The sequence below is a fragment of the Rhinoraja longicauda genome, chromosome 18, assembly GCF_053455715.1.
Source record: "Rhinoraja longicauda isolate Sanriku21f chromosome 18, sRhiLon1.1, whole genome shotgun sequence".
Taxonomy (NCBI): Eukaryota; Metazoa; Chordata; class Chondrichthyes; order Rajiformes; family Arhynchobatidae; genus Rhinoraja; species Rhinoraja longicauda.
The window spans coordinates 38940660-38956175 of NC_135970.1; the positions used below are offsets into that span (position 1 = coordinate 38940660).

General features: G+C 49.0%; 1 protein-coding gene across 1 annotated transcript in view; it reads right to left on the reverse strand.

Annotated features, from left to right (window-relative positions):
• The window catches only part of LOC144602429 (SH3 and multiple ankyrin repeat domains protein 2-like), a 248815-nt gene that overhangs the window by 20949 nt on the left and 212350 nt on the right, over positions 1 to 15516 (reverse strand). The window contains 1 exon segment of the mRNA XM_078415547.1: positions 12622 to 12697. Coding sequence (XP_078271673.1) covers positions 12622 to 12697 — 76 coding nt within the window.

A 15516-nucleotide genomic window follows, 5' to 3' on the forward strand; every position in this document is an offset into this window, starting at 1 on the left:
ATTTTGTGTCTACCCCCGGGTTTGTAGGTTAATTGGCTTCTGTAAATTACCTCTATTATGCAGGCTAGGGTTGCCAACTGTCCCGTATTAGCCGGGGCATCCTGTATTTTGGGCTAAATTGGTTTGTCCCGTACGGGACCGCCCTTGTCCCGCATTAGGCCCGGGGGGCGTTGTAGGCCTGGACACTGTAGGCCCGGATGCTGTAGACAATAGACAATAGACAATAGACAATAGGTGCAGGAGTAGGCCATTCAGCCCTTCGAGCCAGCACCGCCATTCAATGCGATCATGGCTGATCACTATCAATCAGTACCCCGTTCCTGCCTTCTCCCCATACCCCCTCACTCCGCTATCCTTAAGAGCTCTATCCAGCTCTCTCTTGAAAGAATCCAACGAACTGGCCTCCACTGCCTTCTGAGGCAGAGAATTCCACACCTTCACCACCCTCTGACTGAAAAAGTTCTTCCTCATCTCCGTTCTAAATGGCCTACCCCTTATTCTCAAACTGTGGCCCCTTGTTCTGGACTCCCCCAACATTGGGAACATGTTATCTGCCTCTAATGTGTCCAATCCCCTAATTATCTTATATGTTTCAATAAGATCCCCCCTCATCCTTCTAAATTCCAGTGTATACAAGCCCAATCGCTCCAGCCTTTCAACATACGACAGTCCCGCCATTCCGGGAATTAATCTAGTGAACCTACGCTGCACGCCCTCCATAGCAAGAATATCCTTCCTCAAATTTGGAGACCAAAACTGCACACAGTACTCCAGGTGCGGTCTCACCAGGGCCCGGTACAACTGTAGAAGGACCTCTTTGCTCCTATACTCAACTCCTCTTGTTACGAAGGCCAACATTCCATTGGCTTTCTTCACTGCCTGCTGAACCTGCATGCTTCCTTTCATTGACTGATGCACTAGGACACCCAGATCTCGTTGAACTCCCCCTCCTCCTAACTTGACACCATTCAGATAATAATCTGCCTTTCTATTCTTACTTCCAAAGTGAATAACCTCACAACCTGTAGGCCCGGACACTGTAGGCCCGGACACTGTAGGCCCGGACACTGTAGGCCCGGATGCTGTAGGCCTGGACACTGTAGGCCCGGATGCTGTAGGCCCGGACACTGTAGGCCTGGACACTGTAGGCCCGGATGCTGTAGGCCCGGACACTGTAGGCCTGGACACTGTAGGCCTGGACACTGTAGGCCCGGATGCTGTAGGCCTGGACACTGTAGGCCCGGACACTGTAGGCCCGGACACTGTAGCCCGGACGCTGTAGGCCCGGACACTGTAGGCCTGGACACTGTAGGCCCGGAAGCTGTAGGCCCGGATGCTGTAGGCCCGGACACTGTAGGCCCGGACACTGTAGGCCCGGACACTGTAGGCCCGACAGTTTAGGTCCCGACAGTTTAGGACCCGACACTCTAAGGTTTCCGACATTTTAGCTCCGGACAGTGGAGGCCCAGTCGCCGCCTAACGGTTGCATAGCAACCCACCTCCCGGCTCGGGCGGCCGCCACTGGTGGAGCGGGAGCACGTGGCCGCTGGCCGGGTGAGGTCACGTGGGGCGTGGGGCGGTGACGTCACCTTGTCCCGTATTTGGGAGTGAGATAGTTGGCAACCCCTAATGCAGGCGGTGGGAAGGTGGGCTAACGTAGATTCGGCTGGTCGGCGTGGATTCGGCAGGCTGAAGGGCCGGTTTCCACGCTGTGCCTCTCAAACCTCCAAAGTCTCAAGTCTCCAACACTCGAAACTGAATCTGTGTGAAGAAGTTCCAATGCAACAGTTTGACAGGACTGCGCCCGAATCTTGTAACTGTGTAACTCCAGAACACGTTTACTCTCAATCACCGCCCCGCAATGGCTTACAAAACCACTCCGTTTAAGAAGCAATTAAGGACGAATAATAAACTATTGGCAGCCACGTTCACATATTGCAGACATAAAAAAAGAGTATTCACTTAGTGAAAAGATTCCAGTTATAAAGGGAAACAAAACAAGCCTTCATTTTGTGCAGCGCCTTTCAGAATGTTCCAACGCATCGCACAACCAATGAAGCTTTTAAAATGATTGTCACCCTTTGGAGATTTGACAGCAAGTTCCCACAAAAAGCAAAGTGATGGGTCCCCAGATAGCCTGTTTCTTCAGTGACGTGTATTAGAAGATGTTGCCAGGACTAGAGGGTCTGACCGACAGGCAGAGGTTAGAGCAGGTTGGGATCCTCTGCCTTGGAGTGCAGGAGGATGAGGGGTGATCATGTTGAGGTGTGCAAGGTCATGAGAGGAATAGATCTGGTCGATGCACAGAGTCTCTTGCCCAGAGTAGGGGAATCGAGGACCAGAGGACATAGGTTTAAGGTGAGAGGGGAAAAGATTTACCAGGAATCTGACGGGGTGACTTTTTCCACACAAGGGGTGGTGTGTTGTGGAACGAGCTGCCAGGGGAGGTAGTTGGGACTGTCCCAACGTTTAAGAAGTATTTAGACAGGTATGTCGATAGGACGGGTTTGGAGGGATATGGAACAAATTCTGGCAGGTGGGACTAGTGTAGCTGCAATATGTTGGTCGGTGTGGGCAAGTTGGGCCGAAGGGCCTGTTTCCCTGCTGTATCACTCTGTGACTCAATGACTCTCTTAGGAACTGGCTGGATCTCAGGGGAAACAGCCCTGCTCGTTGTGTTGTGTGATCTTGTATCTCCACCTGATTGAACACTTTCAGTAAAGCACGGTGGCGCAACGGTAGAGTTGCTACCTGATACAGACAGCACCAGAGACCCGAGTTTGATCCTGACTACGGGTGCTGTCTGTACGGAGGTTGTACGTTCTTCCTGTGACTGAGTGGGTTTTCTCCGGGAGCTCTGGTTCCCTCCCACACTCCAAATACATGCATTCAACATATGCTGAAAGACTGGAGCGACTAGGCTTGTATACACTTGCATTTAGAAGGATGAGAGGGGATCTTATCGAAACGTATAAGATTATTAAGGGGTTGGACACGTTAGAGGCAGGAAACATGTTCCCAATGTTGGGGGAGTCCAGGTCCAGGACCAGGGGCCACAGTTTAAGAATAAGGGGTAGGCCATTTAGAACGGAGATGAGGAAAAACTTTTTCAGTCAGAGAGTTGTGAATCTATGGAATTCTCTGCCTCAGAAGGCAGTGGGGGCCAATTCTCTGAATGCATTCAAGAGAGAGCTAGATAGAGCTCTTAAGGATAGCGGAGTCAGGGGGTATGGGGAGAAGGCAGGAATGGGGGTACTGATTGAGAATGATCAGCCATGATCACATTGAATGGCGGTGCTGGCTCGAAGGGCCGAATGGCCTCCTCCTGCACCTATTATCTATTGTCCATTCTGTTGAATGTCACTCTCAATCTACCAACACAACGTTGCGCAAGGAAAGGCGAAACGGGTAGAGTGATGGATCGTGGACCGATCTGCTGGATATTGGTGGAAGGATGACCTTCAGAAACACTGAGGGAATTTGACAAAGATCGGTGTTTGGAGAGACAGGGGTTAATTAAGGGCAGTCAACATGAATCAGTTAATGGAAAAATCACATCTGACGGCCAGGATGAATATTGAGGCTGCAACAAGAAAGGTCGGTGGGGTGGAAATATAGAACATAGCACATGGTATTTCGGACGACATTTGTGTACTGCCCAGGTGAGGTCTACTGTGCGATTTTACCGGGTTGTATACAAAACAGAGCACTGTACATGTGACAAGAAAGTACCATTGAATTATTGACTTGATGAACAGGCCCTTCAGCCCACAATGACTGTGCTGGCACACGATGCCGAAATAGACTAATCACATCTGCCTGCACGACATCCATATCCCTCTATTCTCTGCCTATCCACATGCCCGTCGAAAAGCCTCTTAATCACCACTGTCTGTCGTATCTGCGTCCACCAGTACTCCTGGCAGAATATTCCAGACCCCCACCACACTCTGTGTTAAAAACCTTTTTGCCCCACACATTTCCTTTTAACTTTGGCCCTGTCATCTTAGAGTGATGCTCTCTAGTCATAAGGTCATAAGGAACAGGAGTGGAATTATTCCATTCGGCCCATCAAGTCTACTCCGCCATTCAATCATGGCCGATCTATCTCTCCCTCCTAACCCCGTTCTCCTGCCTTCTCCCCATAACCCCTGACAACGGAACTAATCAGAAAATCTATCTGTCTCTGCCTTAAAAATATCCACTGACTTGGCCTCCACAGCCTTCTGTGGCAATGAATCCCACAGGTTCACCACCCTCTGACTGAAGAAATTTCTCATCTCGTTCCTAAAAGAACGTCCTTTAATTCTGCGGCTGTGTCCTCTGGTCCTAGACTCTCCCACCAGTGGAAACATCCTCCCCCCCCCCCACCACATCCACTCTATCCAAGCCTGTCACTGTTCGGTACGTTTCAATGAGGTCCCCCCTCATCCTTCTAAACTACAGCGAGTACAGGCCCAGTGCCGGCAAACGCTCCAGATGTTAAACCACTCATTCCTGGGATCATTCTTGTAAACTTGCTCTGGACCCTCTCCAGAGCCAACACATCCTTCTTCAGATATGGGGCCCAAACTTGCTCAGAATACTCCGAATGAGGCCTCAGCAGCGCCTTAAAGAGCATTGCATCTCTGTTTTTATATTCCGGCCCTCTTGACATAACTGCTAGCATTGAACTTGCCTCCCCTACCACCCTGGGAGACAAGTTCTCTCTGCCCCAACCATGCCGTGCTCAGCTATCTATTGTAAATTCTCGATCGACTTCACATGGATTTCAGTGTCTGATCCCACAACCGCCCCCTCAGAGATACACTGGGTTTGCCAGCTGCAGTTTTTGATTTCAACTCCTGGAAGATGCACTCGAGGCCAAGCCATTCCGACAGAGATGAATGTGGCACCAATGGGGTTTAGCTGACTGATCAAGGACAAAGCCTGGGCTGTTACTTTGAAGATGAGCAGGTTAATGTTCCTGATTCCCCTGGTTAGTATCTGCCCTCAACTGGTGTCACTAATATTAATGTGTAGGAAAAAAACTGCAGATGCTGGTTTAAATCGCAGGAAGACACAAAATGCTGGAGGGTCTCAGCGGGTCAGGCAGCATGTCTGGAGAGAAGGAATGGGTGACGTCACCCATTCCTTCTCTCCCGAGATGCTGCCTGACCCGCTGAGTTATTCCAGCATTTTGTGTCTACCTTCCCGAATTTCCCGGATTTTTTCCCAAATTGGCCTGGGTTTTTAATCCGGTTTTTCACCTCTCCCAGGAGATCACACGGTTCTTTTGGGTGGGAAGAAGGGCAATAGTGGGAAGGGGGTTGGGGTAGGATCAGCCATGATCGTATTGAATGGCAGAGCGGGCTCGAGGGGCTGGTTGGCCTACTCCTGCTCCTATTTTCTTGTGTTCTTGTGTTCTTCACTAATATTAATGATCTGGCCATGTTTGGGTGGCACAGTGGCGCAGCGGTAGAGTTGCTGCCTCACAGCGCCAGAGACCCGGGTTCGATCCTGACTACAGGTGCTGCTGTACAGAGTTTGTACGTTCTCTCTCTGCGACTGCATGGGTTTTCTCCAGGTGCACCAGTTTCCACCCACATCCCAAAGCTGTTCAGGTTTGTAGGTTAATTGGCTTCTGTAAATTGACCCTCGGGTGTAGATTGCACAACTGGGACAACATAGAACTAGTGTGGCTGGTGAACATTGGTCAGCGCGGACTCGGTGGCCAGCAAGGCCTGTTTCCGTGCTGTATCTCTAAACTAGATGATCACATGGGAACTAACGCTGTGCCTGCCTTTATTTCTGGCATTACAACACTGACTAATCGCTTCATTCGATAAACCAACCTCTCATTATAAATTCCGTTTCCGTTGACTATTTTCAAAAAGTCAAGCCTTTTCCACTTAAAAATCTTGCAAAGTGCTGGAGTAACTCAGTGGGTCAGACAACGTCTCTGGAGAACATGAATAGCTAACATTTTGGGTTGTGTCCAGTCCCCAGTCTGAAGTATGCGACTGAACCATCCTACTTCAACCAGAGAGCAGTCCTGAGCTACGATCTACCTCATTGGAGACCCTCGGACTGTCTTTGATCGGACTTTACCGGCTTCATCTTGTACTAAACGTCATACATGTTATTCCCTTGTTCAAGGCTCTATTGTAATCATGTATTGTCTTTCCACTGACTGGCTAGCACGCAACAAAAGCTTTACTCCAGCATTTTGTGTCTGTCTTTCATCCTAATTGAGTACCAGACCTTCACGCACATTGCCCAGAGTGAGAAGGCAAAGCACCACAAGGTCACTTCAACAATTGTTAATCCTGACATTATATTTCTGATAATTCCCGACAACCTTAGACTTTAAAAAAGCACATAGAGTCATAGAGTGATACAGCTTGGAAACAGGGCCTTCGACCCAACCTGCCCACACCGGCCAACAATGTCCCAGCTGCACTAATCCCACCTGCCTGCGTTTGGCCCATATCCCTCCAAACCTGTCCTACCCATGCACCTGTCTAACTGTTTCTTAAATGGTCCCTGCCTCAACTACCTCCCTGCCAGCTCGTTCCATGTGCCTACAACCCTTTGTGTGAAAAGGTTACCCCTCAGATTCCTGTAAAATCTTTCCCTCTTCATCTTAAACCTTGTCCTGGATTCACCTACTCTGGGCAAGAGACTCTGTGCATCAATCTGACCTATTATAGACAATAGACAATAGGTGCAGGAGGAGGCCATTCGGCCCTTCGAGTCAGCACCGCCATTCAATGTGATCATGGCTGATCATTCTCAATCAGTACCCCATTCCTGCCTTCTCCCCATACCCCCTGACTCCGTTATCCTTAAGATCTCTATCTAGCTCTCTCTTGAATGCATTCAGAGAATTGGCCTCCACTGCCTTCTGATGTTCCTCTCATGTGCGGTAGAGGGTTTGGAGCTTTTGAGCCCTTGACTCTCCATTAAACTGTTATTGCAACTTGGAAATCCAGGCCCTGTGCACAGGTGCCATTGAAACTTCATGCTAGTCTTCGTCATGCAAGGGGAATGTAAAGACTCTCTGACTTGGGATCAATTAATTTAATTCTTTGTACAACCTGAATCGGTACTTCTATTGAAATATTATTCCAGTTTCACATTGATTCAATTTAAATGTACTTACATTTCAATAATGACCTATTTGCAATTGAGACTCGTTTTAAACAGGTTCATGGATCTGAATTAATTTATCTAAATTGGTTTGTGCATGTCTGGTACCTTGTCTAATTTAGATCACCTTAAATTGAATCCATCTTTCATAAGCGTTTTCCATTTTTTGTGGAGTTGTTCCCGAGATGTACAAAAACTCCAAATTCACAGAACAAGTTCTCAGCGTCTCAGTCCCTGTTAACCTATGAAGAGCTTGAGGTCTCACGGACTTTATTGCTTGGGGTGCAGGAGACTGATGGACGATCTCACAGAGACGTATAAAATCACGAGGCACAGACAGGGTGAATGCACACATTCAAGAAGTCAAGCGCATAGATTCATACGTTCATACGATCATAAGCGATAGGGTCCGAATTAGGCCATTCGGCCCATCTACTCCGCCATTCAATCGTGGCTGATCTAACTCCCCCTCATTCTCCTGCCTTCTCCCCATGATCCCTGCTCATCAAAAATATATCTTTCTCTGCCTTCAAAAACTTCACTGAAGGACTTCCACAGTCTTCTGTGGCAATGAATTCCACACATTCACCTAAAGGAACGTCCTTTCATTCTGAGGGCCTGTTTCCACACTGTATCTCTAAACTAAACTAAACTAAACTCAACTCAACTAAACAATATTTAAGGGAAATTTGGACAGGTACATGAGAGGAAAATTTAAAGGAATATGGGTCAAACGCAGGCAATGGGGACGTGCTCAGATGGGAATCTTGGTCAGCATGGATGAGGGGCTGAAGGGCCTGTTCAGTGTCGTATGGCTCTCTAACTCACGGTGGGAAAGAACGGGAAATGCCCGGAATGCTGATGACCCCAAGCACCCAACAGAAAGTGAACTTCCACTAATTTATGAACACTCCTCAACCATGAGAAGAAGGATCTAGTCAAGCCGGCAGTCTACGTTCAGCGTGAATCCATTCCCCAGGGAAGAAGGTTTTGGCATTCTGCCAATTCTGTCCTGCCTTCTCTCTGCGTGGTTTTAGTTTAGTTTCGAGATACAGCGCGGAAACGGACCCTTCGGCCCACCGAGTCCGCGCCGACCAGCGATCCCCGCACACTAGCGCCACCCTACACACGCCAGGGACAATTTACAATCGTTATCAAAACCTGTTAACCCGCAAATAGACAATAGACAATAGACAATAGGTGTAGGAGGAGGCCATTCGGCCCTTCGAGCCAGCACCGCCATTCAATGTGATCATGGCTGATCATTCTCAATCAGTACCCCGTTCCTGCCTTCTCCCCATACCTCCTGACTCCGCTATCCTTAAGAGCTCTATCTAGCTCTCTCTTGAATGCATTCAGAGAATTGGCCTCCACTGCCTTCTGAGGCAGAGAATTCCACAGATTCACAACTCTCTGACTGAAAAGGTTTTTCCTCATCTCAGTTCTAAATGGCCTACCCCTTATTCTTAAACTGTGGCCCCTTGTTCTGGACTCTGTACGTCTGTACGTCTTTGGAGCATGGGAAAGAACTGGAGCACCCGGGGAAAAGCAACGCGGTCACGGGGAAGGTACAAACTCCGTACAGACAGCAGCCATTTTCAGGATCGAACCCGGGTCCTTGGCGCTGCAAGGCAGCAACTCTACCGCCGCGCCACCGTGACGGCCCCACTTTCCAAATAAAAATCCTGTGGTGCACTTCATCATTAAATGGGCCAGCTTATGCAGAGTTAAAAATCACAGTGTTAATAAAAGTTAGAAAACTATTAAGGAAACTGTTGGCTTTCAGTTAAGTGATGATTAGGAGTGCACTTTATTTATATGTATCAGGACAAACCACTGTTACAGCCTGTGACAAGCAAATAATCACAAGCTTGTGAACTTGTTAATTCCTCTAATACCAACAACAAATTAGTTTAGTTTCGAGAAAACTGTTTAAGTTTAGCTTCAGTTTAGAGATACAGCGCAGAAACAGGCCCTTCGGCCCATCGAGTCCGCGTGTACTAACCATGCAGTAACACTATCCCTACCATGATAGGGCCAATTGACAATTATACCGAGCCAATTAACCTACAAACTTTGGAGTGTGGGAGGAAACCGGAGCACCCGGAGAAAACCCACGCAGGTCATGAGGAGAACGTGCAAACTCCGTACAGACAGCTCCCGTGGTCAGGATGGAAACCGGGTCTCTGGCGCTGTGAGGCAGCAACTCTACCGCTGCGCCACCGTGACGCCCCATTTACTTGGAGAGTGACCGCTTGCTTGTGAACGAAGACGACGTGGGTTAAAAACCCTACTTTGGACGCTGAAGAGTGAAAGTCCATGGTCAGTCTCCAGCAGCGGGGGGGGGGGGGGGGGGGAAGGAGGGAGGGTCAAAGGACTGAGGGGGTGGTGCTCAGGACTGACGGAGAGCTGACCTTCAGGCGAGATGCTAAACTGAGCAATGTTTATCCTCCAAAGCAGATGCAACGAGACCTGGGTGTCGCGGTACACCAGTCATTGAAAGTAGGCATGCAGGTGCAGCAGGCAGTGAAGAAAGCGAATGGTATGTTGGCATTCATAGCGAGGGGATTTGAGTATAGGAGCAGGGAGCTTCTGCTGCAGTTGTACAGGGCATTGGTGAGACCGCACCTGGAGTATTGCGTACAGTTTTGGTCTCCTAATCTGAGGAAAGACATTCTTGCCATAGAGGGAGTACAGAGAAGGTTCACCAGATTGATTCCTGGGATGGCAGGACTTTCATATGAAGAAAGACTGGATAGACTCGGCTTGTACTCGCTGGAATTTAGAAGATTGAGGGGGGATCTTATAGAAACTTACAAAATTCTTAAGGGGTTGGACAGGCTAGATGCAGGAAGATTGTTCCCGATGTTGGGGAAGTCCAGAACAAGGGGTCACAGTTTAAGGATAAGGGGAAGTCTTTTAGGACCGAGATGAGAACGTTTTTTTTCACACAGAGAGTGGTGAATCTGTGGAATTCTCTGCCACAGAAGGTAGTTGAGGCCAGTTCATTGGCTATATTTAAGAGGGAGTTAGATGTGGCCCTTGTGGCTAAAGGGATCAGGGGGGGTATGGAGAGAAGGCAGGTACGGGATACTGAGTTGGATGATCAGCCATGATCATATTGAATGGCGGTGCGTACAGGCTCGAAGGGCCGAATGGCCTACTCCTGCACCTATTTTCTATGTTTCTATGTTTCTATGAAAGAAACCCATGGAAGAAGCTCGGAGAAGTTCAGCTCTGTGGGACAGCACGGTGGGGCAGCTGGTGGAGCTGCTGCTTCCAGTCACCTGGCCCACGCTGCTGTCTGAGTGGAGTGTGCCTGCATGGGCCTCCTCAACGGCAACAAGGATGCTGCTCACCGCCCACCGCCTCCGGGGAATGTAATACTCCAGTCCCACTTCACCCCCAGTTCCCTCCCCTCCACTTTCAGTCTGAGGAAGGGTGCCGACCCGAAACGCCACCCCATCCCTTCTCTCCAGAGATGCCGCCTGACCCACTGAGTTACTCCAGCACTTTGTCTCTATCTTCAGCATGTACGGGCACCTGCAATTCCTTCCTGTAAAATCTCCTCAAGATGCTGTATGTCTACTTTGAAGGAGTTTGGCTTAGAGATACAGTGCGAAACAGGCCCTGTGGCCCACCGAATCCGCGCCGACCAGTTACTCCAGCACTTTTGTGTCTATCTTTGGTGTACACCAGCATCTGCAGCTTTTTTCAACACAGATTAAGCATCCGTATTATTTCCCTGCTCCTGTTCATGGCAGGATTTAATGGACCTCCTGCGTGACCTTCTGCGGGGATCTTATAGAGACGGATAAAATTATAAAAGGACTGGACAAGCTAGATGCAGGAAAAATGTTCCCAATGTTGGGTGAGTCCAGAACCAGGGTACACAGTCTTAGAATAAAGGGGAGGCCATTTAAAACTGAGGTGAGAAGGACCTTTTTCACCCGGAGAGTTGTGAATTTGTGGAATTCTCTGCCACAGAGGGCAGTGGAGGCCAAATCACTGGATGGATTTAAGAGAGAGTTAGATAGAGCTCTAGGGGCTAGTGGAACCAAGGGATATGGGGTGAAGGCAGGCACGGGTTACTGATTGTGGACGATCAGCCGTGATCACAATGAATGGCAGTGCTGGCTCGAAGGGCCGAATGGCCTCCTCCTGCACCTATTTTCTATGTTTCTATGTTTCTATGTTTCTATCTCTATACAACGCCATCAACCCTTCTTCAGTACATCTGTGAGAAGCACATTGGTTGATAAAGAAACTAGTTTAGTTTAGAGATACAGCCCAGAAACAGGCCCTTCGGCCCATCGTGTCCGCACACACCAGCGATCCCCGCACACTAACACTACTCTGCACACTGGGGACAATTTACAATCTTTATCGAGCCAATCAACCTACAAACCTGCACGTCTTTGGAGCGTGGGAGGAAACTGGAGCACCCGGGGGAAAACACACGCGGTCACGGGGAGAACGTGCAAACTCCGTGCAGACAGCACCCGTAGTCGGGATCGAACCCGGGTCTCCGGCGCTGTGAAGCAGCAGCTCTACCCGCTGCGCCCCTTGATAAGAAAGAATTCACGTTTTTATTATTGCTCTCTTAAAATGTAGTTACCGTGCCTTGCAGAGGAATACATCTACGTACACGTGGGACAGGATGGAAGAATCGTGGGTCTCTTTGGAAGGAAATCTGTCAGTGGGCAACCATTTCTCAAGGAGCTTCTAAACATGGCCATATAATTCTGGCTTTACCCGTGACATCCCAGCTATGAAGAAAGTGTACATACCGAGAGGGCTGCATATATAGTGTGGACTCCAGAGAGGGATGCAGAGAAAGCAGATGTCCGCCACCACAGTTACTGCTATTTTTATAAATAGTTTGTCAAGTAAAATCTCAACCAAAACCCTTTACATTTGACGATGCCCTTGAACATAAGTAGATAAGAAATGGAGACAGGGAGAGGCCATTCAGCCCCTTGGCTCAGTTCCTGGACCGCACAGTTTAGAGATGTAGCGTGGAAACACGCCTTGCGTCCCACCGAGTCCGCGCCGACCAGCGATCCCCACACAATAACGCCATCCTACAATTATACCAAGCCAATTAACCTACAAACCTGTACGTCTTTGGAGTGCGGGAGGAAACCGGAGATCACGGAGAAATCCCCACGTGTGTCACGGAGAGAACGTGCAAACTCCGTACAGACAGCACCAGTAGTCAGGATCGAACCCGGGTCTCTGGCGCTGTGAGGCAGCAACTCTACCGCTGCGCCACCGCGTGCCCTAGGTTCACCTCCTCTCTCCAACGGGAGTTTGGAGAGACCCTCTCTGACTGCTCCCCCTCTGTGATCCCTACTGGCCTCCAGCCCCTTGCTCAGTCCCCGAACCACACAGACGTAGTAACCGAACGATCAGGGTGGGAAAGACACCGTTGTTATTCAGTCCGTTGACAACAAGGCAAATGCCAACGAACAATGTGGCCGGTCCTACCTGGTAGCATCAAGACTGTCGTAAGATCCAACCGTGTAATGTCTGAATAACTTTTTCGCTCTTTCTGGCCGTGTTTCTGTGGAGAGGTAAGGAAAGAGAAGGTTATCCAAACGATTGTTTCATTGGGAAAGACAAAGATAGTTCATAACGAAGATCGGCACAAAATGCTGGAGTAACTCAGCGTCGTAACTGGCGGCGTCTCTGGAGGGAAGAAATGGGTGATGTTTTGGGTCGAGACCCTTCTTCAGACTGAGAGTCAGGGGGGAGGGAGGCTAGAGAAATGGAACAAGGAAGAGCCCCAGAGACGAGGTCTCAACCCGAAACGTCATCCTCTCCAGAGATGCTGCCTGTCCCGCTGAGTTACGCCAGCATTTTGTGTCTATCTTCGGTGTAAACCAGCATCTGCAGTTCCTTCCCACACAAAGATAGTTCACAAGTAGTATAAGAAAATAACTGCAGATGCTGGTACAAATCGATTTATTCACAAAATGCTGGAGTAACTCAGTAGGTCAGGCAGCATCTCGGGAGAGAAGGAATGGGTGACGTTTCGGGTCGAGACCCTTCTTCGGACTGATGTCAGGGGGGCGGGACAAAGGAAGGATATAGGTGGAGACAGGAAGATAGAGGGAGATCTGGGAAAGGGAGGGGAAAGGAAGGGAGGGACAGAGGAGCTATCTAAAGTTGGAGAAGTCGATGTTCATACCACTGGGCTGCAAACTGCCCAGGCGAAATATGAGGTGCTGTTCCTCCAATTTCCGGTGGGCCTCACTATGGCACTGGAGGAGGCCCATGATAGGATGGTCAGACTGGGAATGGGAGGGGGAGTTGAAGTGCTCGGCCACCGGGAGATCAGTTTTGTTAATGCGGACCGAGTGCAGGTGTTCAGCGAAGCGATCGCCGAGCCTGCGCTTGGTAAAGATCGTTCACAAGACAGGGTTGTAGTATATCCTCACATAACCACCGCACCCAGTTTCTGTCACGTTTCCAAAGCCCAGCTCAGTCACAATGGGCAGAAGCAAAGATACTAGAGGAGCAAGATGGACCACTCCATTGAAACCGCCTATACTGAACTGTAGTACGCAAAGGAGCCATTTCAGTAGGCAAACCCCACCGTTCGTTCTGCCTCTCGCAGTAACAGTATGTGTGATGATACCATAAAAATGCAGAATATATCTCATCTATCAATTCACAGATCTTTGTTATTTTCCTTTTTAAATGTTTCTGCAAGTTTCTGCCTACTAAAATGGCGCCGTGACGTACTACGGTTGTTAGGGTCGAGCGGTCTATCTTGTTCCTCCAGTATCTTTGGGCAGAAGGGTCTCTTTGTCTGAAGGACCAGGTTCGAAGAGCATTCAGACTGAGTGGTGTCATCCACTCACAGAAACTCAAAGGTGATCAAACTCATCGGAAACCTGAAGAGAAACTATAGGCGCTGGCTAATAGCCCAGGGTTCCGTTCAGTGAGAGCGAGAAGGAAGAGTTGATGGCACCAACCCTTGAACCGTTGAATTAGGACCTACAATCCTCAACATCTTATTCAAGGGGTATTGGATCATGAGAGACTGGAGCGACTAGGCTTGTATACGCTGGAATTTAGGAGAATGAGAGGAGATCTTATCAAAACGTATAAGATTATTAAGGGGTTGGACACGTTAGAGGCAGGAAACATGTTCCCAATGTTGGGGGAGTCCAGAACCAAGGGCCACAGTTTAAGAATAAGGGGTAGGCCATTTAGAACGGAGATGAGGAAAAACCTTTTTCAGTCAGAGAGTTGGAAATCTGTGGAATTCTCTGCCTCAGAAGGCGGTGGAGGCCAATTCTCTGAATGCATTCAAGAGAGAGCTGGATAGAGCTCTTAAGGATAGCGGAGTCAGGGGGTATGGGGAGAAGGCAGAAATGGGGTACTGATTGAGAATGATCAGCCATGATCACATTGAATGGCGGTGCTGGCTCGAAGGGCCGAATGGCCTCCTCCTGCACCTATTGTCTATTGAGAGGAATAGAGAGGGTAAATGCACAGTCTTTTACCGAGAGAAGGGGAATCGAGAACCAAAGGACAGAGGTTTAAGCCGACAGGGGAAAAATTTAATAGGAACCTGAGGGACAATTTTTTTATACAAAGGGTGGTAGCTGTGTGGAACGAGCTGCCGGACAATGTAGACGATGCAGGTACTATCACAACATTTATGAAACATTTAGACAGCAACATGGATAGGAGGGATATGGGCCAAACGCTGGCAGGTGGGACTAGTGTGGATGGGCATGTGGGTCAGCATGGCAGGCTGGGCCAAAGGGCCTGTTTCCACGCTGTAGGACTCTAGGGCCCTAATTACCTAGAGGGTACCAGGTCGTAGTGTTAACTAGTACTGAAAAGACTGATGCAAAGAAGACTGAACCTGAAAAGTGTATGAATAAAGAGAGTAAGCTTCCATGAAAGCATGGCTGAATACTTGTGTGAAAATACATAGATACATAGACGCATAGACAATAGGTGCAGGAGGAGGCCATTCGGCCCTTTGAGCCAGCACCGACATTCAATGTGATCATGGCTGATCATCCACAATCAGTACCCCGTTCCTGCCTTCTCCCCATACCCCCCTGACTCCGCTATCCTTAAGAGCTCTATCTAACTCTCTCTTGAATGAATTCAGTGAATTGGCCTCCACTGCCTTCTGAGGCAGAGAATCCCACCGATTCACAACTCTCTGGTTGAAAAAGTGTTTCCTCATCTCCGTTCTAAATGGCCTACCCCTTATTCTTAAACTGTGGCCCCTGGTTCTCAGACTCCCCCAACATCGGGAACATGTTTCCTGCTTCTAGCGTGTCCAATCCCTAACTAATTTGATATGTTTCGATAAGATCCCCTCTCATCCTTCTAAATTCCAGTGAATACAAG